The 26,717-nt window shown below is 40.4% G+C and overlaps 1 protein-coding gene and 2 gene segments (V, D, J or C); all 3 read right to left on the bottom strand.

Moving 5' to 3' along the window:
* Positions 1 to 434: 434 nt before the first annotated feature.
* On the bottom strand, positions 435 to 25,950 carry LOC113985289 (immunoglobulin alpha-2 heavy chain). Its single transcript, XM_039384437.1, has 6 exons — positions 25,908 to 25,950; positions 25,490 to 25,803; positions 9,310 to 9,358; positions 3,806 to 4,096; positions 2,323 to 2,379; positions 435 to 1,592 (listed from the first exon to the last, which is right to left on the bottom strand). Exons 1-6 carry the CDS (start codon positions 25,948 to 25,950, stop codon positions 1,429 to 1,431), a joined length of 918 nt encoding a protein of 305 aa, XP_039240371.1. The 3' UTR covers positions 435 to 1,428.
* LOC114000228 lies at positions 13,667 to 19,083 on the bottom strand. The segment is given in 2 exon segments: positions 13,667 to 13,876; positions 18,718 to 19,083. Coding segments are annotated over 2 exon segments (519 nt in total).
* LOC120323838 lies at positions 22,751 to 23,736 on the bottom strand. The segment is given in 3 exon segments: positions 22,751 to 23,333; positions 23,450 to 23,512; positions 23,733 to 23,736. Coding segments are annotated over 2 exon segments (372 nt in total).
* Positions 25,951 to 26,717: the final 767 nt, after the last annotated feature.

Raw genomic sequence — 26,717 nt, 5'->3', positions numbered from 1 at the left:
AAATCACGTCTTTCTTTGCACTGAAGAGTAACATGACATTTAAGGCAGTAATTCGGTGTTTTGGCTTCAATATACAGATTGTAAAATAACTTGTAAGATATGCCATTAACAAAATAGCTGTGGTTGTTAGAACTGAGCCTGACATACTTTTGTTCCCTTGTGATGGAGATGGCATGAGCCCTAGGAGGCAGGCAGTCCTTTTGTATGTAACATTTCCCCCTGGCTTGGCTTAGCTCCGTTTTACAAAGCCTAGCTTTCTGTTTTGCAACAGAAAAAATGTAACAGATTAGCTTTTATTGTTCTCTGTAAAAGTGTTCCTGTTTAACTGAAAAGCAGAAAATTAATGTTTTAAGGATCTTTGATTTCCTGAGAAATTTATATGAACAGAGAAATGAATCAAATTTTCTAGGCATCTTTATACAGGCTGTGGAAATTCTGGAGAACAAACAGAGACCTCACAACTGCGGCTGGAGGAAAGCTTTTATTGCTCTCATCATTAAAGATGCAGTGAGTGTAAATGCTGCAAGCACTTATCAACAGACGTATGACAAAAACTGAGCAAGTGCTTTATCCCAGTATGTCTAATTCCTATTTTTCTGCATAAACTTGAAAGGAACTGATTTGTGGAACTTGGAGATTAAGAGTTCAAAGTCCAACATCTGAGAATTTCTCTTCTTTGGGAAAATACTTTCTCTATCAAAGCTTCAGATTTGAGGTTTTGCTCAATTTAAAAAGGTGTCTTTAAACAAGGTGATGTATATGATAATTACGATTGGTTTCTCTCTTTAAAAACACAATGTGCAGATTTTCAGACTGTCACAGTGCTGGTGGATTTCTTCATTTTCTGTATGCACGCACCTTACAGTTGCTTTTATTCTCATCTGACTTCTTCATTCAAAACTCCTATGTTCACTTTTAAAAATTATGTTTAATTGTCTCTTAAAGCACTCATCACTTCAGAATAATTAAGTCCTTATTTGTTGGATAAATGAGAGTGGCAACAAATCATTGAAAATAAAAATGAAAAATATCTGTGAATTTACTGCACGGGAACGCTCCTAATTAAACCTTAAGTGCAATGACAAAACCCATCTGTGCTTTATATATCAAAAGTACCATTGCATCCCTACTCTTCTGCATGCATAACTACTTCCAATCTGAGTACCTTCTTCATTTTGCAATATGGACTTTGGATTAAAATCCATTACTGCTATTGCCTATCCTTGTTTGATATTCAAAAAAATTAGGAAAACCAGACTGATATAAAAACACTAGCAATAAAGCGAAATGAGCCCTATGCAGTAATGCCAGAAAATTATTTTGGGATTTTTTTTTTTTTTGCTGTTACATCTAATACAGAGCAGGGGAGTCTATATAGGTAAGCAAAGTAAATCCACGATCAATTTGTAACCTTTCTTAAACAAGCATTTACACCTTCTTTCCTTGGTGCTTGGTTGGAGTTCGCATTCTGTAGATGAAGAAGAGTATGATAAGATAGTACATGTTGCTCTTCAGAAGAAGGATGATGTACACTAAATATGCTGTCCTGTGCATTAAGTGATCTGGAAGCGTAACATCTGGAAACGTAACATCTGTAATCATAACATAAGACAGAAAAGTATTGTTTAATGTCAGTATTGTACAGCCTCCTAAAAGATGGGTAGAACTGGGACTATGTAGTCAGTTTAGTGCTGCAATTACGTTGACACCAGTGGCAAGTACAATATCTGACTGTCCTTCGAGTGGGTTTTTACTGCTAACAAGTTCAAGCCCAAGTGAGCTTCTTAGCCCATGCCTCTGGGTTATTATTCCTTGCAAAGGCAAGAACATAATTGTAGTGCTTCCAGCACTTATTACCAGTAGCACCACATTTGTTTGAATCCTTTTGTGTTGGATTTTTTGAACATAGGTGCTCATAATTCTTCCTAAAACCCCATTCGAGCTAAAAAAACAATTCATTTGTCCGAAGTGCTGGGCAATTGCTAGGCTGATGAAGCATCAGCTGAAGTGTTTAACATTTCACTACTCCAGGTGTTTAATAAAGTGGCAATTAATGCGGGCTAATAGCCCAAACAGCATCTGTAGCATCCTAATAAAACTCCTAATAAAGCTACCTAATAAAGATAGGAGGTCCCCTTATAACCCAAAACAAAAGTTAGTTCAGAGTAGCAGTGAAGTGTTTTTAAGTGGCAGACTCCAGACTTAAAAGCACTATTTACACTATTTTGAAAGATAATTTTTGTGATGTTCTGAGCATACGTAGCAATAGCTATCTCTTGCACGACATGCACCACTTTCCCACATTTTAATACATTAAATTACCTCTATTAAAAATTGCGCTGCAGTCCCCTTCCTGAGGAGCATTCTTCGTAGAATTTACTGGAAAGAGAGTTTAAATGCCCTAGTTAGGCTTTTCTTTAATTGAGAAATAGAGGGGCAGTAGAGCAACAAGGAGATGGGAAGTTAGTGCTACATAACAAAAAAGGATGCTTAAGATCAGTTTGCAGAGCAGATATTCACAAGTAGGATTCATTTGCAGAGAGAATTTGAAGAGGAGAAATGCTGGAAGAGAAGTGACTGGGTATTTTTTGCCATAACTGGGAGATGTGTCTCTGCCCTTTCAGGAATGTGTCCATCAGGCTGTTCCTTAGCAGTCTCTTTTACTTGAAACTGGAGTCAGTTTGACCAGCTGATCTTGTTATTGAAGAAGCTGGAGTTTGATTGCCTTCACAATTTACTGTTATTAGAAATGCAGAATAATTTACTTTGGAAGGGACTTCAATTAGTATGTTAATGGTTGTTCATCACAAAAGAATAATATTGAGGAGTGTATGATCTAAGGTTTCCCTATTGGGAATTTGCTATTTTGGAGATGATTTTTCTCTAAAATACACCCTTTTAGTTCTTGAAGTAGCAAATTTGTGTTTATTCTTTTTTATGTTGTTTCTATGCATAGATATATGGGCTTAAAGAAATCCATATTGCATCTCTAAGTCCATCTTCCATCAAAATAAGCTTAAAGCATATTTTTGTCAGAATATATTTTGAAGGTTGAAATGTAATGTTTATTTATGGCTATGCTCTCACTCACTGGAGTTACGTGAATTTATAGTAAGTTAAGCAGAGGTAGGTATGGAGAAAATATTTACTTAAACCAATTTAGATCACTTTTTAAATAATTATTACCATGATTTAAACAATTTGCATTGAATATAAGTTACTTTTTCTTTAAAGCTGCATTGTCTTTCAGATTTTGCTTTGCATTATCAATCTTTCCACAATTAAACACAAAATCTTATTCTTATACATGGTTATTATCTCACTATTTCTGGACTATGAGTAAGTAATATATTTAAATTTTGTTCTACATCCTCAGCAACCTCGTTTTTAACTTGTTAGTTTTTTATAGCTATGACTAATGTCAGGGGGTGTCAGAGGGACTTAAACCTGTAAGCCATGAGAGGTGTTACTATTTTCACAGTAACTTCTGTAAACTGGAAAGTAACTGATGTGCTTCAGTGCAGACCTTTTGTAGCTATGCTTGTTTACACCTGATGAGGTACAATAACTGTTATTTTTCTGTTACAAAGGCATGCTCACTTGGGGAGCATAGCACAGGCTGAGTTGCTTTTCCTGGGGAAATTTTGGTAGTTTTTCCAGTTGCGTATTTTAGCTATTGCTGTGCCAAGGAGCACAGATGTCTTCTGAAGCAGTAGTGGAAAGCCCCATTTCTCTAATTTTATTGCAAAGAAAAAGGATGTCTCTAATGATTCGTAGAACTAAATTTTTAACATCTTGCATATACCTTGTGATGGCAGTGAATTCTTTTGGCTTTCATGCTCATATTTGCAGTAATATTTCTTGTCTTTGTTGTCTGCTGGTACAGTTAACCAGGTGGCAATTGAGTATTCATCCTCTTCTGTGGGTTGCCAAGCATCACCTTTTACTACATTTTCTGTTATCTCCTTTTCTTCATCAGTCCAGGTCACTCGAATAACTTCTGGGTAGAATTTCTCAATAAGACAAACATACATTATCTGATTTTCATGTTTTTTCTGCAGGATTTCCGAGTTTGCTGGTGGAGAGCTTCCTTTGTCTGGATTGGTTATGGAGGGAAGAAAATTAAAAAAAGAGATTTGAAAGATCAATAGTGTACAGCAAATAAACACACAGCCACAAAATACAAATTCTGAAGAACAGCAAAATAAATGCCTTATTAACAAGTGTTAAAATGCCCATAACAAATGTGAATGCTCTTTTGAGAAACGTTGAAAAACTGAAATACTGTTGAAGATATTAATAGCTATTAATCTCTTGAAACTGAATTAGAAAATTCCAGGCAGCTACCTGATAGCCTGTATACCCACAACCTTCCAAGCAGTACTGCCATCAGTGCACTATCTGCTCCACTCTTGACAATTATTAAGTAACAGTTATATTTCCTGAAAGATATTTGTTCATTTATTCAGTAAAAGTAATTTAATATTGCTTTATAATATTTGTGCAAAAACAAGTACATGAAAATGTTGTCTACAGAATATTAAAGGTAGATAACTTGCCTTTCAAATCTTTGCAGTTTTATGTCCCCAGTGTAAGTCCCCACTGCTAATTAATAAACATTTGCTATATCTAATTAAATTTTAGAAGCCAATATTACTTTTGAGATTGTTTTCGGGGGGGGGGGGGGGGGGGGGAATTTATTATTGCCTTTCTATTTTAAGGCATTCCATGTATTTGCCAGGTGAAAATCTTTATCAAGACAGGAAAAAGGAATCGCAAAATCCTCTGAACACCAAAGTTTGGCAATGCCATTCCTTTAATACTAGATCAGTTTAAATTATTTAATTAACACATCTGAAACAGAAAAACCAAAACTAAACTAAAGCAGTAGAATATGCTATATCTAGATAACATTTCTACATCTAAACAGCATATCTAAGCCATCCCAGGGTTGTTGTAGGTGATGTGCTTTGTATGTTCAGTATGAAGATACATGAATATATTTTAAATTAAAAATGAGCTGTTTCCACAATTTAACTGTAGGTAATCTCTGTTTTGTTTGCCTCTCTGGATTAAGATGTATGTTATTAGGAAGAGTCAAAATCATCGAGATTTTGTCCACACAGAGATGACATTTTGATATTATTTAAGTGGATAGTAAATTTTAGAATCTGCTTTAGTTCAACATGAGCTTCTGCAGTGACTGAATAGGCAGTGCCCACAGGCAATCATTTTTTTCTATGCTTAACTGCAAGTGAAGATTGGATACAGTTTTCAAAATTGACTTTCATTGTATAGAAAGAATTGGTTAAGACTATTTTTTTAAGGCAGCAGAGGCATTTTAGGTGTTCCTCTCCCTACACCGGTTTTTGTCTTTAGATTCCTATGTAAATCTCTGCTACTGAATTTGAGCAAGTGGATGCACAGGGTTTACATTGTGGTCTGACTGAGTGGTGCAGTGGTGCACTGGGAGAAAGCATATTAATATAAAAATGTATTTTTGTCAAAAAGCTTCCACCTTTCCTTAAATGATCTGTCTATTTTAGAGCAATCTTCTACATTGTATCTCCCCTAAAACAACTCAGTGATTTTTTGAAGTATTTCAGACTTGGTGTTTAAAAACAAAGATGACATTTCTACCTTCAAAAGGATAACCCTCTATTAAGAATTTCCTTAGTTTCGGAGATTTGTCAGTGAAATGACGATGTGGACAGAGTTCTGTTGTACCAGAAGTAAAATTGTGAACAATATTATGGTTCTCTAACATTAACTTAGGAATTAATTTCATATTCTTTATGCATCAGTTCTCCCACGGATGGAAATTAAAGTAATTTCTAAAATTATTATTTGTTCCAGAGTTATATATGTTCAGAAGACCATGAAGTAGCTCTTGTCCTAATGACATTGCACTCCGCAAAGCCTCGAAGCTTAGTAAGTTGTCCTGATTAATTCCATCAGGCTAAAATATAATTGGCTAGTTTGACATTGTTCTGGATTGTCAAGTCTAAATAGAGAAGTGAGAGAGATGCTTCCAGCTGCTTAGAGACTTCTGTTAAGACAGAATAATTTCCACCTCTGGAATTGCCAGTATCTTTCCATTTGCCATAAAAAGACCCTAGATGCTTAGCTTAAATAAAACACATAAATCATACCACTGTACTGAGGAAATGTGCTGAGTACAATTGCTTGAATAACTCCAGTTGTGTATGTGCATGTACATACACAGGTAAATGGATGACAGTGGAGAACTGAACGAATTAAGTTTTGCATATATACATGTTTACATGTGAGAAAAATATCTTTGTAGGTACATTTCTGGAAAAAAAAAAGGTTAAAACTTGTAGAATTGGCTGTAGGCTTTGATGTAATTTCAGGCTGATCTGTAAAGTCATTGAAGTCAATAAGACAGTTTACACTGGCTTTTCTGGGCAAATTATCTGATTCTTTCTGAAGAATTTTACAGTAATGAACTTTAAACTTCACTGTCATTTTTGGTTTAGTTAAACATTCAAAAATGTTGCTGTTTACCTTGTTAAACAATTTTCGGAGGCAGGTTTTAAGAGGTATATAGGTTTTACTTTTTTAAATAGTATATAAGCATGAACATATATTTCTTAAGCTAAAATCTGTCTTTTCTCTCTTGTAACAATGCAATGGGACTGCAAAACATTGTACAAATAAAATTCTGGTGTTAGGTTTGTAATCAATTTTATTAAATTGTTATTAAATCAAAGTTATTAAATATTTAAGTTCAAAATAGATGTTTTTATAGATTAGCTGTCAAAAGTTTTCTTAATGAAACTCCTCTATGGTTTCCTTAAAAGTATCTAGAAATATGATTTATAAATAATGTCACTGTGTTCTTAAGCTGAAATTTTAATTCTTATTACTTGGATGATCCCACAAAATGGATTAATTTTGTCCAATGCTCAAAGCTCCTCTATTCCCCTTCAAGCCAGGGGGAGCTGAGGGCATTCAGCACACTCAGCTCATAAACAGCATTCTTGTCCTGCTTGATAGAGATTTCAGGTATTTTAATTGGTAATAATGTAGTGTAGTCCCTATGGTGAGCCTCCCCAGATACCTTAAAAATCCATCTGACTTCCTTCCAAAGCTTTCCCGTTACAGAACTTTTAAAAATATAAGATTTTGAAAACACTTACTGGAGACGATAAGTTTTGTGCCAGAACCAAATAGCAAATACCATTCCACAATGGTACATTCCATTACAGAAACTGCGGTCTGAAGGATAGAATGCCATCCAGAGAGACCTGGACAAGCTCAAGAAATGGGCCCATGGGAATCTCATGAAGTTTAATAAGACCAAGTGCAAGATGCTGGACTTGGTTTAGGGTAACCCCCAGTATCAACACAGGCTGGGAGATGAACAGAACAAGAGCAGACCTGCTGAGAAAGACCTGGGGGTGCTGGTGGATGAGGGGCTGGACATGAACCAGCAATGTGCACTTGCAGCCCAGAAAGTGAATTGTGTCCTGGGCTGCATTAAAAGCAGCATGCCCAGCAGGTTGAGGGAGGTGATTCTGTCCCTCTAACCCACTCTGGTGATACTCCACCTGTAGAGCTGTGTCCAGCTATGGGGTCCTCAGCACTGGAAAGACATGGACCAGTAGGAGCGAGTCCAAAGGAGGGCCACCAAGACAATTACAGGGATGGAGCACCTCTCCTATGAGGAAAGGTTGAGAGAACTTAGATTGTTCAGGCTGGAGAAGAGAAGGCTTCAGGGTGACCTAATTGCAGCCTTCCAGTGCCTGAAGGGATTCGACAAGATGGAGAGGGACTTTTACTACAGCATGTAGTGACAGGACAAGAGGGAATGGATCCAAACTAAAAGAGAGTAGGTATAGATTAGATAGCAGAAAAAAATTCTTTACTGTGAGAATAGTGAGACACTGGAACAGGTTGCCCAGAGAAGCTGCAGATGCCCCATCTCTGGAAGTGTTTAAGGCCAGGTTGGACAGAGCTCTGAGCAACCTGGTCTAGTGAAAGGTTTTTCTGCCCACGGCTCAGGGTTTGAACTAGGTGATCTTTAAGGTCCCTTCCCTCCCAGGTAATTCTATGATTCTGTGATTTTGGCTGGAAAAGTACCATGTTTAAGAACTATCATACAAACAGTAGGAGTCTATTTGGCTACATGAATGCAGAATATTTGGATTCAGTCTCAGCTAATGATGCTATTCCCAAAGAGCCTTATCCTAAGTCCTGGTTTTCTCAATTCCTTAACGATCTTAAGTGTGAAGTAACTACAACCCTCTTACTCTATTAATGATTCAGAATCCTTGTCCGCATAGAGACAAAATCCTACAGAATTAGAGTGATGCTTGAAAATATATTAAACTGTAGATACAAAAAGCATGGCAATTACTTGATTAATAAGGCAAGGATTTTCACTAAAACCAACATGCCACAGATATTTCCATTGAACTGTAGGTATGATTTAGTTAGTCTTTCTGGCATAAATCATTAGAACCAATCTTTGCTTCATATACTAACATATGTTTATGTATTTAGCCAGGCTTAAAACATTTGGTAGCAGTAGTTCCTCTGCTCTGTTTCTGTGTTGTTGTTTACTTCAGGATTATGGCATTTAAAGCACATCTAGTGTGAAAAATATTTTTGTCTTCCACCTTCCATTAAAATAAATGTCTCTGCAGGAAAGGTAAAAAAAGATCATTTCTTCATTAAGCAATTATTAAGCAGTAATTCAGCATAATTAATGCTGATTAATTAATTAATTTATTATTAACTTAATAACTTTGCTATCAAGTAGTTATTAAGCAATGAGAAGAGCATTTGGAGGCACTAATTTATTTCTATTGCCAAAGTGCAGCATATGCGAAAAATAATTACGGACAAGTTACTTCACTTTTGCTAGCCTAACTAAAAAAAAAAATTTTTGCAATGACTGTTGCATACTGCTCTTTGTATCTGTATTAAGAAGAGGTTTTCTTTTTTAATGCTTAATTCACAGCTGCTTGATTCCCTGCTAATTCCTTCAGCACAGCTGGAGGAAAGAACAAGGGCTCTGGAAACTATTACAAGCCTTTTTCCACCAGATTCTAGGAGAACTATGATCAAAACTGGCTCAAAATAGCTCTTTTTCAGATATGTTTGTGATCCTAAATGACTGCGTTGCAAATACCACAAGGCTCAAAGTAGGAATGGCGAGCTGGAGAGGAGAATCCTGTGCAAGGATGGTGCCAACTCTGAGACAGTATAATACATCTATATGACCACTCCAGGTTCCTATAGCTTATTGTATGAATTGTATGAATATAACATGCAACTTACCTGACACAATGAGTTTTGTACCTGAGCCAAACACCTTGTTGTAATAACCAATCACAGTGAATAAAGTCTTTACAATATCTGTTGTGTTTACATGGGTAAATAATATTCTTTAAAGAAAATCAGATTTGCTATATAATCAATTTTTAGACCCTAGTGAAGTAAAAAAAAGAGCATTCACCTAAAGTAAAGTAAAAAAAAAAAAGGTGTGTAGTTTTTTGAGGGTAGGTATGTTGTTAAATGGACAGGATTCATCTCAACTAATTTGAGTTTTCCCAAAGTATAGGTGGATGATGCAGACTGAGCGCCTTGGCTCCATCTCTGCTTTCTGGAAAGGGGTATCATCATCAGAAGATCTATTTGATCAGATATCGGCGAAGTAATTTGCTCCTTATACACCCCCATAAAATCAGACCTAGAAATGGTGAACATTATGCAGAGATCTGCATAGCGTGAGACCACCAGCCAATATTTTTGTTGTCCATAACATGAAGCAAGACCCTGCATTGATTGGAATCAAAACTCCCACTAACCAGATATACCAGTGGGTCAAAATTAGGCAAACTCTTTTCATCTCAGATGCTTAGCTGAGCCAAATCCCAGGCAAGTATCAGAGCACCTGAAGTTTACTTGAAGCAAAACAGTTCTGATAATTATGCCAGAATATTTTGAATTTGGCATTCTTCTTTAATAGCAGTAATAACTACTAGTTTCTGCAAAAGCTAGGAAGAGAGAGCAGCCTGTCAACTATGCCTACTTTAAAACCGTTTTGGGCATGCCTCAGATAACACTTTCATTTGGTATAGTCAGATACAGTCCTAAAGGAAAACGTTTTGCTTTTCAAAGAATATGAGTAGCACAAAGGTTGGATACCTTTCTTTCAGAATGAATTAGGAATATCACAAAGGTTGAATGTGCATACTTAGAGACAAAAACATCTTTCTGTTCTCCAAATGCTTTCTTTGCTATATTAAAATTCATCTTTGCAAAGAAAATAATACTGGGTTTAGTATACATCTATGCTGCAATAGCCGTTGTACTTCCCCCATTTCAATACAGAAATACAAAACAATTACACTGTGTTCTGCAAATGGAATGCTATTTAAGGGGGAAATCCTGCAAAGAATTCAGAAGGATTAAAACTAGAGGGAATTAAAATAGCAGAGCACTTCATGCCAGCCAATATCTAATTGTATTGAAAAGCATTTCAGAAGTAGTTAAGTTTTATATTTTGTACTTACTTGAAACAGTAAGCTCAGTTCCACTTCCAAATATTTTGACATCAGGATCCCCCACTCTGATAATGCTTAGCAATATCTCCTGCACTGCACTTTTCTTGCATAGGCTACAAAAAAATTCTCTCTGACCCAGTGCAATAGCTGAATTTTCAACATTTACTAGAGTACCATTTTTAGAAATACTTCAAGTTTTGTAATGAGTAAGAAGTTCAGAAAAATTTTGCTCAAAGTCATGGATAGATAACATTTTAAATTTCCCTGTAAATCTCCTCAGCTGTTTGCAATTTGACTTAATTATAGTCACCTTGATAACACCATGTATTTTCTGAGCAACATACTGTAGGCATTGTTATATACTTTATGCTGAAACCAGCATTCATCCCATTGATTGCATAGCTTCACAACAATTAAGAATAATACAAATGCACAAGTAACAAAGTTACTTTCAGTAGGGCCAGGAACTAGTAATTTATTACATTCAGGGAATTTTTCTTCCCAATCGGTTTAGACTGGATGACTTCTATCAATCAAAAACTCTTTGCATTTCTCACTTGCTGTTCTGAGAGTAAACTGTCAAGAACATTCCCAAAACAGAAATTAATCCATTGAAATATTTAAATTTTTACCCCTCCTCACTTTTCCATTCCCCCATCCTTTATAAATATTCAGTACTTGTTCTAGAGGTAATCTATATTAACGAGGTTGATATATTTATTTGTCATCAACCCACCCAAATGGGGCACAATGCACAGTTAACAAAACCCCACAATTTATCAGGGAGAAATTAATTTTCCTACAGTCTTTCATTCTTAATTTTCTGAGAATCTGAATGATTCTGCAAAAATCAGTTCAATGATAATGGTACTTACTAGAGACAATGAGCTTTGTTCCCATGCCGAAGTATTTGATCCAGGTGCTCCACACCATGTTTTCACTTTGCAATAAGCTAGCATGCTCTCTTGATATACCATTGATGAAGAAAATCCCAGTTTTTCCCCATCATCCCTGGGAGTCTGCACGAAGGCCCGGCCCTCGACTGCTGTCAGGAATTTCAGACTTGTATCTGGATGTTCAGCTGATACCTAATGCCCTTCAGAGCAAATCTCTTCCCTGAAGTGTTGCAAATTTGTAAGATAACCCCTCCTCTTAATGCCTTAGAATTAGATGAAGGTTCTTCTTCGATTTTAGACACACAAATAGGTACACAGAGTTCTGCATGTAAAAACCCACATACCTTCAGGTGAAAATCCAGCTCTTTCCCAAAGCGTTACACCCCTTCTCACTTGCAATTAAGTGACACCAAGTACTACTAGCATGGAGTTCATTTTTCATTGTCTGAATACAGTTCAGCAGAGGGAAAGGAGGGAGAGAGAGCATCAAAAGCATTGTGAAGGTGTCTGTATGCTGCAGGTTGTGTTTTCTGCCCTCAGACGTGGTTATTGCCTGCCCATCTCTTGGAATCACTCCAGACTCTGCTACAGCAACTCACTGGCAGCTTTTCGTATACTAGCTGGTGGGAGAAGGACACTTTTGTGCAGAGGTTTCTTATACAACAGTCCAAGATAACATCAGAGGAGTTACCACTTCTGCCAATCAAACAGCCTGCATGCTTAGTTTGGCATTTAAAATAAACTGAGTTAGAGTATTTCTGAGATCTCTTGTGGCATACTGTCCGCAAAGCTATGTTGAGAAATTACTATTTCAGGTTAGAGGGAGGAACTAGAGGGTGAAGGTCTTTCAGCTGAAGTAGGCGTAAAAAAAAGCAGCGGTCTACACTGAAGTCTTCTGGACAGGAACATCCAGATCACAATACAAAACAAGGGCAGGAATGACATAGAGAGAGAATAGTGCCAACCGGTGCTTTTCCTGCCACATCCTTAGACACACAGTGAAAGAGACCACCACGTGCAGTTGCAGGTGCTATTGGATTTATGTTGATGACAGTGAGTAGCTGGAAGGTCTCATTTGAAGTGAAACACTTCATACTGAAGATAGCTTGTCAACTCCCCTGTATGATCTGGGCTTGCAAGTATGAGCAGGATAAAACTGACTTACAGTCATTTGGAGACCTAATACACATTTGAAACTATGTCACTTTTTCATCCCATCAGACTAATATTCTTTAAAGAGTTACACTTCAATGAACAACGAGAGGAGACTTTCAGGGTCTCACAGCAAAAGGAGAATATTAGGGAGAGGCTTAATGGTAGAGAAAAAGCTCTATGGATTAATTTCTCAGGCATTAGGGTCAGCATGCACCTTGAGGCAGTAACTAGGATGGATGCATTGCATATGAAACACAAGTAGGAAAAGTTGGTTTTAACTATGGAAAGCCTTGTTTGGTTTTTTTTTCTCCTAACTTTGCTAACTCTATCTCCAATCTTTTGGATGATTCAGATCCAACACCGGTGAAACACATATAGTGATAAACAAGAACATGGGGAAAGGCAATGATACAGCTCCCAAAAAAGAGAACAAAAATGCCCACCTCCAGATCTCAGTCAATAAATAGAAAATCTTCCTCCTCTGACAGCTGCTGACTCGCAAATCAAAAGAACTCTCCTTTTCCTTTGCTTAAAATTTTTAAGAACCTTCAGGCTAAAACTCTCTATTTCAATTTTCTTTGTCAGGTCAAATTCTTTGAAGAGCCACAGTACAACATGCTAGCCTATTTTCAGGAACAACAATATGGAAAAATGCCCTTTTCCATTAAATAAACCCTTACAACCAGATCACTGATATGACTGAGTGATAAGGAGAAGAATCTGGAATGGAGAGGATGGATTAGGTGTTGAACCTTTACTGTTCCATTTGCCCTTGCTAAGTCAAAATCTTGAGCTTTCAACAGCTGATGCTTCCAAGGGATCAGTCAGCACTGACTATATCCTGTTATTCCACAGCCTGCATCTGCACCAGATGGCTCATCCACACCAAAGGAAGCACACTGGGATCTTTCAAGTTATTTGTTGTTGAGACGCTGAGGGAGCCTCTGATGTCTGAATTTCTACTACAGTGACTGTAACAGTGGGGGCAATAGTCAGTAGCAATGTCATCTGGAACGACATTGTGTATTGTTAGAATACAGTTTCTGGCTAGAATTGTTTTCAGTCATGTACCTGTATGCTTGGAAGTCATCATTTACTACTTTTACACCTGAGAAGCAGAAAATCTTATCTGAAGCTTTTTTTGCCTTCTTTTGATACAAACATTGTCATGGTGGTGTGACCAAAATCTTCAAAGTCACCTTTAAAAGGACAATTCCAGGCGTACACTTCGTTTAGACTTGGTGACAGACAGAGAGCTCTCCATGGGAATTTCTTGCACAAAGCCACCTAGAAAAAAAGAGGAAAAGTTCATTCATTAACCAGAATTCAGGGATTTGGGAAGATGCCTGTTAGCACAGTCATGGGTGCTGTAAAAGACTGTAACAGTTAATGACTTACACATTCTAAGATCACCAAAAGAATTTCACAAACTGACAAGAAGCAACAAAGCCCACCCCTCCCTGAATACTGCCAAAGGACCTTCAGATCAGACAAATGGGTGCCACTGTCCAACTCTCCTGGTTGCAGGGGAGTTGGTGCAGATGCACACCTGACACTACAAAGTGGATTTCCAGGTAAGGAAAGAGGCTAAGAGGCAAATCCTGCAAGGTGTGAGAAATCCCTCTTATCATGCAATGTCCTCCCTTTACATAACTGCCACGGTCCGAGGGGGGATAGGGCTGTGACACAGCACGGATGGGTCCAGAGACAAGGTAGAGGTGCAAATGGAATACTTTATTGAGGGGTGTAGGGGTTTTATGAGTTTCAGGTGGGAAAAGGGCTAGAATATGGGGTGGAGCATGAGACAGACAAACAGGGGAACAAATCGGGGTAGGGACACAGGCAAAGGGGGAGGAACGTGGGAGGAATCGGGGAAGGAAAGGGCAAATGGTAACTGTCTGCTCTCTGCAGCTTCTTCAGCCTGTCAGAGAGGGGAGTGGGGAAGCAGGGAAGCGGGCATGCCTGGACATGTCCGGGAGATACAAATCTTGGGGAAACATACAATGTGTATATTTATAAACACATAAGAACTATAAAGTCCATGTCTTTATAAGTCCTGTCAATTGCTGTATGTTTTTCTCCACGCCTGGAACCTCTCCCATCCTGAATCTTGTTCCTTCACAGATAACTCTGCGCATCTAGCCTGGGCTATGCATCTCAAATGTCAGACCATGATGGACCATGATTGATGCTGTAGCTGCAGCTGTCTTAGGAGATGTTGAAGACTCAGCGACATGTCCCATGACACTATCCAGTGAAAAACTTCCCACCTCGGGGACGCCACAAGATGTTCCCACCTGAGCTAGAAGTGTGTAATAACTCATAACATCTTTGAGTTTTTTTGGGGGCTTCCCCCAGCCCCAACAGAGCAAGATCATCGCTTCAATCAACAGACATTGAAGGTGCAACTACCAACTTTCATCGCTGGATCCAGTGGACAGTGACTATACATATCTTTCCACCCTTATCCTTTCTTTCCCTTTCTCTCACTTATGCATTTCCTTAAGTGTTATCTTTATGTTTTAATAATGCCATGTTGCTATGTTTTAATACTGTTATGATGCTATAGATGCTTTAATATTGCTATGCTTTAATAGTGCTATATTGCTATAGATGATAATACCCAGAACAGCAACATACTTGTTTACCTATGCAACAAAATTTTTCCAAAATAAACCCTACAAACACTGATTATTCAATGCTATTTCACTCTAATCCACCCCAAGAGATTTATTAATAAGAACCTGGGTTGTCCTCCTCTTTCTGGGGCGGGTTGCAAGAGGTGCCTTTGAGGAAAGGAAGGAAAATAAGGAATGACTTCCAAGACCAAGCAGCTATGGCTACAAGCATGCCATGCTTTACTGTTGTTGAGAAAGAGAAGGAAGCCAGCCCTGGAGCAGAGTGAGCAATGCCACATGGGAGGAAGAGTGGACTCGGTTGTCAGCTAGTGACCCTGTGCATCAAGCCAGAGGGAAGGGAAGGGAAAGGAAAGGAAGGGAAGGGAAACAGCTGGAAATGGGACTCTTAATGGTCCACATCACTTTCACTATCATATAATGGGTATAGTGATGACACATGTTCTGATGAGGATGAGATCTGCTTCAGAAAGCTTTCTGAGACCATGACAGGACCACAAGGGAAGGTTTCTTGAAAAAAATGGCAATGTTGCCTGCACCACTGCAAGTGCAGTAGTGCTGGATGCTGCAAGCCACTGCATACAGAAGGCAGAAAACAACAACAAAAAAGTATTCACTGAACTAAGAGAAAACTTTGGAAAGCTGCCATGAGATTCTATGAACAGAGACAGGATGTGGCATTACCAATTCTTGGCTAAGAGTTGTGCATCACAGCATTGACTAACCCTAATAATAACAACAGGATACAGTGAAATATGCCATCCATAGGGATGTGGACAGACTTGAGAAATGAGCCCAGGAGAACAGTATGAGGTTTAACAACTCCAAGTGCAAGGTGCTTATCTGGGTCAGGGCAATCCCAGACATGAGTCCAGACTGAGAGAAAAACGCTTTGAGAGCAGACCTGCAGAGAAAGACTTGAGGTCTCTCATGGACCAATGGCTGGATATAACCCAACAATGTGCACTTGCAGCCCAGAAGGCCAATCATATCCTGTGCTATGAAAACTGCATCCTGTGCTGTATCTAAAGAGGGGTGGCCAGCAAGTCAAGGGAGGTGATTCTCCCCCTCTACTCAACCCTTGTGAGACCTCAACTGCAATGCTGTGACCAGGTCTAGAGTCCTCAGCACAAGAAAGATGTGGACCTGCTGCAGTAGGTCCAGAGGCTGCAAACATGCTCAGAGGGCTGGAACATCTCTTCTATGAAAACAGGCTGAGGGAGCTGGCGTTGTTCAGCCCGGAGAAGGCTCAGGGGAGACCTCATTGCACCCTTCCAGTACTTGAAGGGGGGGTTACAAAAAAGAGGAAGAGTGGCTTTTTACACAGGCAGATAGTGATAGGACAAGGGGGAACTGTTTTGAACTTGAGAGGAGTTTTAGATTAGATGTTAGGAAGAAATTCGTTACTGTGCAAGATGCGAGGCACTGGAATAGACAGTCAAGAGAAGCTGTGGATATCTCTTCCCTGGAAGTGTTTAAGTCCAGACTGGATATGTGTAGGAAAAAAGGTCCCTCACTCTGCACTGTTTGCGGCAAATGAATCCATGGGAGACAGACTTTGTCCAGGAAGAACTCTCTTGTAACTTTATTCATCATCATCATCATGGCTAGGCTTCGCGAACGAAGATTTGGGAAGGCTCTATCCACATTTGATACGGGCACGCTGGTGGCTTATGAGGCCAATACGTGACAGACATATCCGATTGCAAAAGGCACAGCAGAAAGACTCCTTAGGTGGTGTATTCTGCAAGACACGGTTCTTTCTGCATTGCCTTTTCTCCTCGAGAGTGATCCTGCGTGCTTTCTCAAAGGAGACAACTGCGTTATAGATGGTGTGTCTCCAGGCCTCCCGATTTGAGGCCAGAGTAGACCAGTTATGTTGATCAATATGGCCAAGGCTGAGATGTTGTTTCAGGGAGTCCTTGTATCTTTTCTTCAGGGCTCCTCTCATGCCACTTTATGGCAAGTTCACCATAAAGCAGGATCTTAGGGAGGCAGTGGTCCTTCATCCTTGAGACGTACCCTGCCCATCGCAGCTGTGTTCTCAGCAACATGGCCTCTATACTTGTGACTGCTGCTTGCTCTAGAACAGACTCTATATACAGACTCTCTACCAAGCCCCGGTCCGAGCTCTCCAGCCAGCAAGATGTTTCCTTATCTCCCCACATACCACACACCCCCATGTGACTGCTTCCAGCCACAGAGAACAATCATGCTTCAAATGGCTTTCCAGCTTGACCTTGTGATTCTTTTCACATACACACTAATCTTAGCTCTGGCTCACTCAGGACCACAATATTTTTGCTTTAGTATTTCCTTCTTCTTTTATCATCCAGGTGGCTGGTGTTGTCCATCCAGCTGCTCCTACAGATATCATCCTGAGCAACCTGATCAAATGGAAGATGCCCTGGCTATGGTGTGTGGGGGGGTGAAAACTGGACAACCTTTAAGTTCCCTTTCTACCCAAGCCATTTTATTAGTATATGATTATGTGATTATATGAAATCACTGAGCACTTGTCTGCTTAAACTTTGCATTTAGGACATTCAAGACATGAGGATACTGGTGTGTAGTGTTTATTCACACCTAGCTTGATACTTCTGAAGTCCTATTGCTCATACTGTGTGATGCCCCAGCATTTCAAGTATCCAATTACACCCCTCATCAGGAAAATAAAAGCTGAAGAGTAGGCACACACTTGGCTTTAGTCACAAGCAAAAACTATTCCTCTTATGCTTTTCTGTGAAATGGTTGCTGTGCTCAGGGCCATATACTAACTTCATACAAATTTGAAGTGAGTCCATCATACTTGACAGTTTCAGCAAATATCCTTCTTCAAATAAAATGATGTTTATTCTATTTGTCTTAACACGAAATGAAAGAAGGCAATGGTTATACGTAGCACATCATTAGCTGTGGCGGATAAGAGACTGTAAATCTCTAATCTAAATTGGTCTGTGTGGGATTTTGTGGTATCTGAATTAGGTAAACAGGGCTTACAGTTTTTCCAGGGGCTAACAGTTGCTTACATGTACAACAGGGAAGAATATAAGGGGGAACTTTTTACTCAGATGTGATAGGCAGTGCTAAGTATACAATTATCATCCACCAAGGTAGTACTTCCTTCAGTATGTTGTTTTGCTTTTGCTGCCTTCTCTTTCTTAGGGGAGAACAGTGGCTGGACTAGAAAATCAATGTTTCTCTGTTTGCTCCCCTAAAGGCCACCAGACTTCTGCCATGGCGTGCAAACATCACCAAAGGAGCAGGGGAGTGTCCAACATTTACATGCTAGGTCCTAAGGCAGTGACGATTTCCTTTGTCCTTAAAATAGTGGATGTGTGTTGAAGACAGGAGTCCTAATGATGACCCAGACTTTGAAAAGAACAGTTGTGCAGGGTTAGCTGCTCTCTTTGGGAAGCAGGAAAGGGTTTGGCCTTTCAGCAGCTCACATCAGATGGAGTGAGAAGACTGGTGGAATGGCACAGTTACAACCTTGTGGTTCAGACGTTGCAGGTGTTTTTTTGCCTTGATGATCTTTGAGTTTCTATCACAGTGAGGATCCCAGTAGGCACAGTAGTAAGTAGCAGCATCAGTTGGAATTACATCTTTTATTGTAAGAACACACCGTCGCTGATCAGAAATTCTTTCAACTATGTATCTGCTTGCTTGAAAGCCAGTTTCAACGGTAGCTTTTCCTCCTGAAAGGAACAAGAGCCTCTTTGGAGCTTCACCCTCCTTCTGCAGATACCAGTGTATGACGGCACCATCAAAATTTGCCCCTAATGTTTGAATTTCACATGTCATTCGTGCACTTTTTTGGAACTTGGTGATGGATATAGGACTCTGCATGGGAATTTCCTGTGCAAATCCATCTAGGAAAAAGGAGAAATAATGTAATTAGCTGGAATTCACTGAAAGATGCCTGTTAGCATAGCCATGAGTGCCTGTGAGGAAAGATAGAATAAGAAGGACGTACTTACAAGACCAAGTGGCTGTGGCAACAAGCACTGCCAGCAGCAGCATGTTTGCTTGCCACACTCTGCTCTTGTTGAGACTCAGAAGAGAGTGAAAGGGATGCCAGCTGGGGAGGGACTGTGTTGTGTGGAAGGAGGAGGTAACTCTTTTGAACGATCTTCAGCAATGGGTTTTCTGTGTGCAAGAGGATGGGGTGCCTTTTCAGAAAACCCTCTCCAGGCTGCCACATGCTAAAATTGGTTAAAAGCCTGTAGTCCTGTCTGCTTTCCAAGTAAATATGAAAAACATTGGTAAATCCAAGGATGGTGGCCCTATAAAACTCGAGTCAGAGCAACCGAGAAAAGGTTGCAAGTGAGAGCAGCTATGTATTGTGGAGTGAAGGTATCAGCCTGGAGGTGACTCTGGTGGGCAGTGTGTGCGTACCATCACCTGAGGGGTGCAGAGAGGTGCACAGTGTCTGAGTGGGTGGGAGGCATTCCCCCATCCTGTCAGGAACCACCCTTTGCTGCTTCACCTTAGTCATGTAGCTGCAGAGTACAAAAGTGCCTGGAGTGCCCCTGTGCAGCTGGTGCCCTCCACCAAGGCAGCTGAGGCCATCAGCCTGCAGCAACCAGGGCAGCTGCATGGCAGGGACTTGCCTCCACTTTGGCTTAGGTTGTGGGAGGAAATGCACAGCTGCAGGATTTCAGTTTCTAAGCTCAGCTGAGATGCAAACACTCACTGGAAAAAAGACTGGAAAGCAAAAGAGAGAAGCTGCTGTCAACAGCCGTGGTAGAGAGACTTCTTAATGAGACGGTCTGGTGCTGTGAGGAACTCCCCTGTGATTGGTGTGCCCGGGCTGCAACTCACCAGGCACGAAGGAAATGAATTTGTTCAACCTCCCTTCTGCTGGCAGCTGGCTACATGGAGTGAGCTGGTGGTAAGCACACATTGCTAAGTGCTTTGGAAAGGTGCCTGTGAATGCAGGGTTCCAGGAAGAGTCAGGCTAGGAGAGACACCTGTCTCTGTGGAGGCAATGGAAAGGGTCCCCTTATTCCCAATAGGAAAGCCTGTTTAATTTTGTGTCTGGCCACCCTGAGGTAGGTGAGAAGGAGAAATTACTTAAAGACTGGCAGAACATAACAAAGTGACAAGGAAGAGAGAACTGATAAACAGATTTTAAGGTGAAGTGGGGAGGAGGGTCAAGGAAAAGATCGTTCATCTCAGCAGCATCCCATGACAGTCTCCCGCGTGGGCAACTGCAGTTAATCAGAGAGAAAACTGCACTGTCAATTGTATGTTGAGGACCTGAAATCAAGCCCATGTTGCAAAAAACTGCCATGCATGAAACAGTAGCAGTACATTGATATTCTTCTGATCACACAGCAGAATTATCCCAGGCACCTGATCCCAGATGAAGACTAAAGAAATATGGCAGTGATTGCGTCAGTGATTAAATGCCCAATTTACAGACTATCTAGGTTTTGTACTGTAGCTTTCTAACACAGTAAGTCTCCCAGTAGGAATAATTACAGACCAAACATAATGGTGTCTATGCCAAGAGAACACATGCAGTGGCTAGAATAGTGTTCTACAAAATAACTTTCCAGGTTCAAATTATCACTAAATAGACTTGTCAGAGATGAAATGGCCAAAATCCAAGCCTTTGTAGAGTGCTTCAGGATCTAAAGCTATCTAAATAGCTTCCCCTTTGTAAATCAATGCTACTAATCCTGACCAATGCTACTAATCCTGTCTGTCTTTATCTTCCTCTGTTTGTAAATGGTTTCCAGAATTAGTTGTTCCATCATCTTCCCAGGGATTGAGATAGGGCTAGCCTGCCTGTAGTTACCCAGGTCTTCCTTTTTATCTTTCTTGAAAATAGGAGTGACATTTGCTTTCTTCTGGTCTTCAAGAACCCGTATTGGTTGTTGTGAGCTTTCAAAGACAAGTGAGAGTCTTTGCAGAGGCATTGGCCAGCTTGCTCAGCACTTGTGGGTGCATCCCACCAGGCGCCAAAAACTTATGTGTGTTCAGTTTAAGTGCTCAGTAACCTCATCCTCCTCCACCAAAGGGTATGTCTTTCTTGCTCCAGACTTTACGTCTGATCTCAGGGGCCTGGGATTCCTGGAGGCCATTCTTAAGTGTGAATACTGAGGCAAACGAAATACTGAGTACCCCAGGCTTTCCCATGTCATTTATCACCAGTTTCCCTGCCCTACTTAGCAGCTTTCCCTTGTCCTTCTTTTGCTGCTGTTGTATTTGTATAATCCTTTCTTGTTCCCCTTTACATCATTTGCCAAATTCAATTCAAGCTGGGCTATTTTTTTCCTGAAATCCCTGCATAGTTGAACAGCAGGCCCTGGATCACCAGCCTATGCTTCTACCTCTTGCACACTTCATTTTTATGCCTAAATTCAGTCAGTAGCTTTTTGCTCATCCATGAGGGAGTCCTACTGCTTCTACTTGATTTTCTAGTTCTCAGGATGGACCCTTCTTGAGCTTGGAGGAGACTCTTGAATACCAACCAGCTCTCTTGGACACCTCTTCTCTCCAGGGTTGTATCCAAAAGGACTCTTCCAAGCAGATCTCTGAAGAACTTTAAAGTCTGCTCCCCTGAAGTCCAGGGTTGAGGTCCTGCCTTTTGCTCTGCTGTCTTCTCTCAGGAGTCTGAGCTCCAGTGGCTCATGGTCACTGCAGCCAAGGCTGGCCCTGACCTTTCCATCCTCAACAAGCTCTCCACTGTCTGTGAGTTGGAGGTCCAGCAGAGCACTTTTTTGTTGGCTGCTCAATCACCTGTGTCAGGAAGTTGCTCTCAACTCCGTCCAGAAACCTCTTTGGTTGTGAGAAATCCTCAGATCCAAAGGATACAAAGACAAAAGTTAATATCTGAGTTAATATCTGAGGTCACATGCAGTCCAACCTGTGTTTCAAATAGTTGAGGAGGACAGAAACATCTATAGCAAGACATTATAGACTCAAATCACACAGAAAGTTGAGCAAAAACAGTGTTCAGTTGAGCCTGTGGAGCTGTAAACCCACCACCATGGAGATATTTGGGCTCCATTTTTAAGGTCCCGATGCATTAGAGGAATATCTCAAAGGATATTGAACATGTGCACTCTAACCTAGTTCAGAAACTTGAAGACATAAAAGTATATCAGTGTTCTGACCAGCTTTCAGGAAAATGTCATCTTTCCTAGAACCAATGTGTGATTATGGAATTTGATTTGTAAAACTCAGTACACTTAACCCAAAGGCTCTGAGAGGCTCTGCTTGCCTGGGGCATAGCTCATGGCTGAGGATTTCAGTTATATCTTGGACACATCAGGTGAGGAATTGTGACAATAAAAATAGGTCTTCTGGGCTATTGTAGGAATTTGTAGTGACTGAAATGCAAAGGAAGACAAAAGAAAAATATGAAGAAGGATGTGCAAGATCATCTGGTCTTCTCTCCCTCTTTCGTATTCCTGTCTTTTTTTTTTTCAAAAGAAAGCACTGAGGGGATGGAGACATTGCTCTGCTTGCTAGTATTTTAACAGAGAAGAGATTTATAGCTCCCACACAGAGACTGGCTGTGTTCACCGTCAGGTGAGTGCTTTCAGTAAAATTAAGCCTTCATTTTAAGAGCAGTGTTTCATATATCTACCTTTAAGAGACGGGAAGACTCCAGTTTCTGGATGTTGCAGATACATGTGAATACTGAAGTGATATGGTGATTGTTAACACTATATATTTAATAGTTTTCATAAGATGCTGTTTTTCCTCTCCTGCTGCAGAGTTCAGAGCTTGTGGTTCAAAGCACAAAGTATCTTTTTGTATGGCTTATCTTTGATCAACTAATGCTGTGGTGTAGTGCCAATATGCACAGTAGTAAGTGCCAGAATCCCTTGGGGTTAAAGATTTTATTGTGAGACCATATAGGGGCTGAGTAGCATCCTTTCGAACTTCAAATCTATTTCTATCATTGCCGTCATCAAAAACAGATGTATGTCTTGACAGGTACAGTATCCTCTTTGGTGGCTCTCCAGGAAGCTGCTTGTACCAGTGCACAATGTCTTCGTTCATCAGTCGGCATGACATGCTGGCAGATCTGCCCTTCATCTGATGGTGCATCTCTGGGGTTTGCACTGGCGCTGACTGCATGTCTCCACCTGGAAGTGGAAGCAGAAAAATTATGTGAGGGATAAGCTCACATAATTTGGAGTTTGGAATCAGGACTGTATTCACTGTACACAGGAAGAAGAGAGGAAAGGAAAAAAGAGCTTACGGGACCAAAATAAAGTTGCAAGAAGGACTGGAAGCAGCAACATGCTGCCTGTGCAGATTAAACCTGGAAATAAAATAGAGACAGGAATGTTACAGAGCCCTTCAGGTGGAGAGAGCATCAAATGACTGGGAGGAGGAAATGACTCATTCAGCACATCCAATGGTTGTTCTTCAACTCACTACCACTGAGGGTGTTAAATTTACGGACAAGCTAAACCACAGCAGTAACAGTGGAGAAAGGACATAAAATACTCAATCTGAAAAAAATTTCTTCATCTATCTACCTACTACAACTCATTTCAGACTCATGTACTGAGCACACACATAAAACCTCAAGTTGTTCAATCTGGCCCATTCCAGGGATGTTGTCCTCTCCTCAGACACCTCAAAACTTCCCAGAAGCATGTTCCACCAGTCTTTCCTAGAATATTATGAAATCATATAATAATAGAATGTTTTGTGTTGCAAAAGAACTTACAGATCATGTAGTTCCCACCTCGACCCCATGGGCAGGGATGTCACCTAGCTGGATCAGGTTGCACAGGACCCCATCCAACCTGGCCTTGAATGCTTCCAAGGGATTTGGCATCCACAACCTCACCACCCTTTCATTAAAGAACTTCTTCCTAGTATCTAATCTAAAGCTCCCCTCTTTTAGTTAAAAACTATTCTTCCTTGTCCTATCACCATCTACCAGCCCGTGTAAAGAGTCACCCTCCATATTTTCATAAGCCCCCTTTAAGTACTGCAAGGCTGCAATAAAGTCTCCCTGGAGCATTTTATAGCCTGTCGCTAGTGGTGTCCCCCAGGGTAAAGTACTGGGCCCAGTATTGTTTAAACTTGTTCATCACTGTCTTGTATAAAGGGACAGAGGCCTCCTCAGCAAGTTCACTGACAGCACAAAGGGGGGAGGAGTCGCTGATACGTAATGATATTTAATGATATCTGTCTATCTATCTATCTATCTATCTATCTGTCTATATGGCTCTTAAAAAGAACATGCAGCTGGTAATTTCACTGTGCATTGAGGGTTACCAATACATAAAATGCCATATAAATATCCAACTGCACTGACTAGCCATGATCCATTTCTTTTGAAGATCCCTGTGTTCCTTTAACTCTCTCAGGTTATTGCATGAAATAAGGAGTTCCTCTGGCAGTAGTGACCTGACAACAGCGAGGTGGTTGGGCATGTACTGGATGTAAGTGCCTGCCTTCTTTGATAACAGGACTGTAGCACCAAATAGGAAAAATATAGTTGGTGGCTCTATTGCAAGAGAGTCCCAGTGGCTGTGGCAAAGTCAGGGTGAAGCATGCATTTCCACCAGCCAGCTATTTGCTGCCCCCTGCTTTTTCTTGTACTTTCCCTCATTTCAGAGCGCTGAAAAAACGCCTTGCAAAGACTTTACAGCAGATGGTCCCTTGGATAGCAGCCACCACACATCATACTCTTCCATGAGAAAAATGTCATATTTTCTGACCCAAAAGAGAGAATCCTCTGGATCATTTTTAGGCCTTTGTCAATAGCAGTGTTCACAAATAAATCTCATCTCACAGCTAGTACAGAAAGTTCATATTGTTCTGTTGTCCTTGTGATAAATACATGAATTTGTGTCAGGTCTTGTAGTGCAGACATATCTCTAATGAAAGAACAAAAAAAAAAGAACCACTTGCATGGACATGGGGTTGTGAATACCATTGTGAATACCACATAAGTGAAATTTCACTTTGGCTCTCCTCACAGCTGTCTGGCTGAGCAGTGCTGTGTTACCATTTCCATATCCCTGCTGCAGTTTGCCATTTTCCGTTGTAAAAGGTCTTCACTATCCTTTCTTGGAACAGTCTTTTCAGGTGTAGCCCAGTGTAACAGATCCTTGCCTATAAGAAGGAGTCATTATATCATAAGCACTAAGATGGGAGTGACTACTGATAAGTATCACCCATATCTGCAGGGTGGTGATGTTCCTGCATGCTGTCAAACACTGCAGGATCTGATTTCGAAAGCAGAGCAGTCTTTGTGCAGGTCCCCTATGGCTTTCTGCTGCTGTGCATCCCACCTAGCACAGTAGTAGGTGGCGGAGTCTTGCAGAGTTATTTTGCTCACTGTCAGGGTGCAGATAGATTTGCTGAAATCCTTCTCAATACTAAACTTCCCCTCATCGGCCTGGTTTTCGAGGAAAATCCTGGAGGACATGTAGGCAACACGTTCTGGAGCTGCATTGGCCCTCTTTCGGTACCAGTGAATGAAAATGTTGCTAAAATCGGAACTGGAGACGTGGCAGTTGATTAGCACTGTTTTGCCTTCTGACCTTGTGATGGATATGGGGGTTTGCTGCAAGTCTTGTGCAGAGCCACCTGTGGCAAAAAAAGAGAAAAATTAGAGGCATGAAGCTGAGATAAGAGAGCATACCCTTTGCCACCGGTGGATGTGCAGGCAGCGGGATGAGCAGGGCACATACAGGAAAAAACAGCTGCCAGGAAGAAAGTGCTTAGCAACCACATTGTCACTGCTCTCCTTAAGGCTTTCTTACAGGGATAGGGTCAGGGCCAGCCTCTGGAGGGGGTGAAGCAGATCTGAGTGGCAGAAAACCATCCAATGAGGCTGTGCCAGCTGCAAGTGTGTTAAATAATGATGCACATGCCATTTCCTTTGGTTAACGCTTAAACCGAAGAGGAAAAAAAATCCAAACCCCACCCTTGTAACAGGAGAACTCACTACTGAGAAAAACTTTTTTTATCTTCTTTTTTTCCACAGAATTTTCAGAATTTCAGGAATTTTCTTGGATGATGAGTAGGGTCACCTTTTTTTTATTTCTTTGCTTGTTTTAGTGTGATCCCTGTTCTCTGAGATGTATTCCCCACATAAGGTACTAGACAGAGATCAGCTTCATTTCTTAACTCTCTTACAGACTGAGCTGATGGAGACTCTAAGTGTAGGATAATTTTTCATCCCATGACAATACCTCTGAAAATCTTCTTCTAACAATTTATCCCATGACTATACCTCTGAAAATCTTCTTCTAACAATTTGTCCCATTCATTTTGAACCTAGAACATCAAATGTGATCCTGTAATATTGCTTCTACATGAAATCCCTGTTCCTACTGTCAACATTTGGAGTCACCCATTACAGCAAAGAAAGCTCCAGTGTTTTCAAACTTTTACTGATGACTCCAGCAATTAAAAGAATATAAATATACATCAAAAGTATGCCCCAAATATCTTCCATCTTCCTGGCCCTAATGCTGCTGGTTCTCACAGTACCAAAA

The sequence above is a fragment of the Pipra filicauda genome, unplaced genomic scaffold, assembly GCF_003945595.2.
Source record: "Pipra filicauda isolate LSUMZ 115617 unplaced genomic scaffold, ASM394559v2 scaffold353_size752799_pilon, whole genome shotgun sequence".
Classification (NCBI taxonomy): domain Eukaryota; kingdom Metazoa; phylum Chordata; class Aves; order Passeriformes; family Pipridae; genus Pipra; species Pipra filicauda.
Note: the sequence above shows the minus strand (reverse complement) of the source record. Positions and strands in the feature narration are given on the sequence as shown.

What these genes read in the sequence shown, in the direction of transcription:
- LOC113985289 (XM_039384437.1), bottom strand. Translation starts at nt 25,950, where the DNA reads ATGTGGTTGCTAAGCACTTTCTTCCTGGCAGCTGTTTTTTCCT. An exon ending in TACAAAACTCATTGTGTCAG is followed by an intron (nt 4,097 to 9,309) that starts GTAAGTTGCATG and finishes TAACCAATCCAG; the next exon opens with ACAAAGGAAGCTCTCCACCA. An exon ending in CAGCGCAATTTTTAATAGAG is followed by an intron (nt 1,593 to 2,322) that starts GTAATTTAATGT and finishes TTATGATTACAG; the next exon opens with ATGTTACGTTTCCAGATGTT.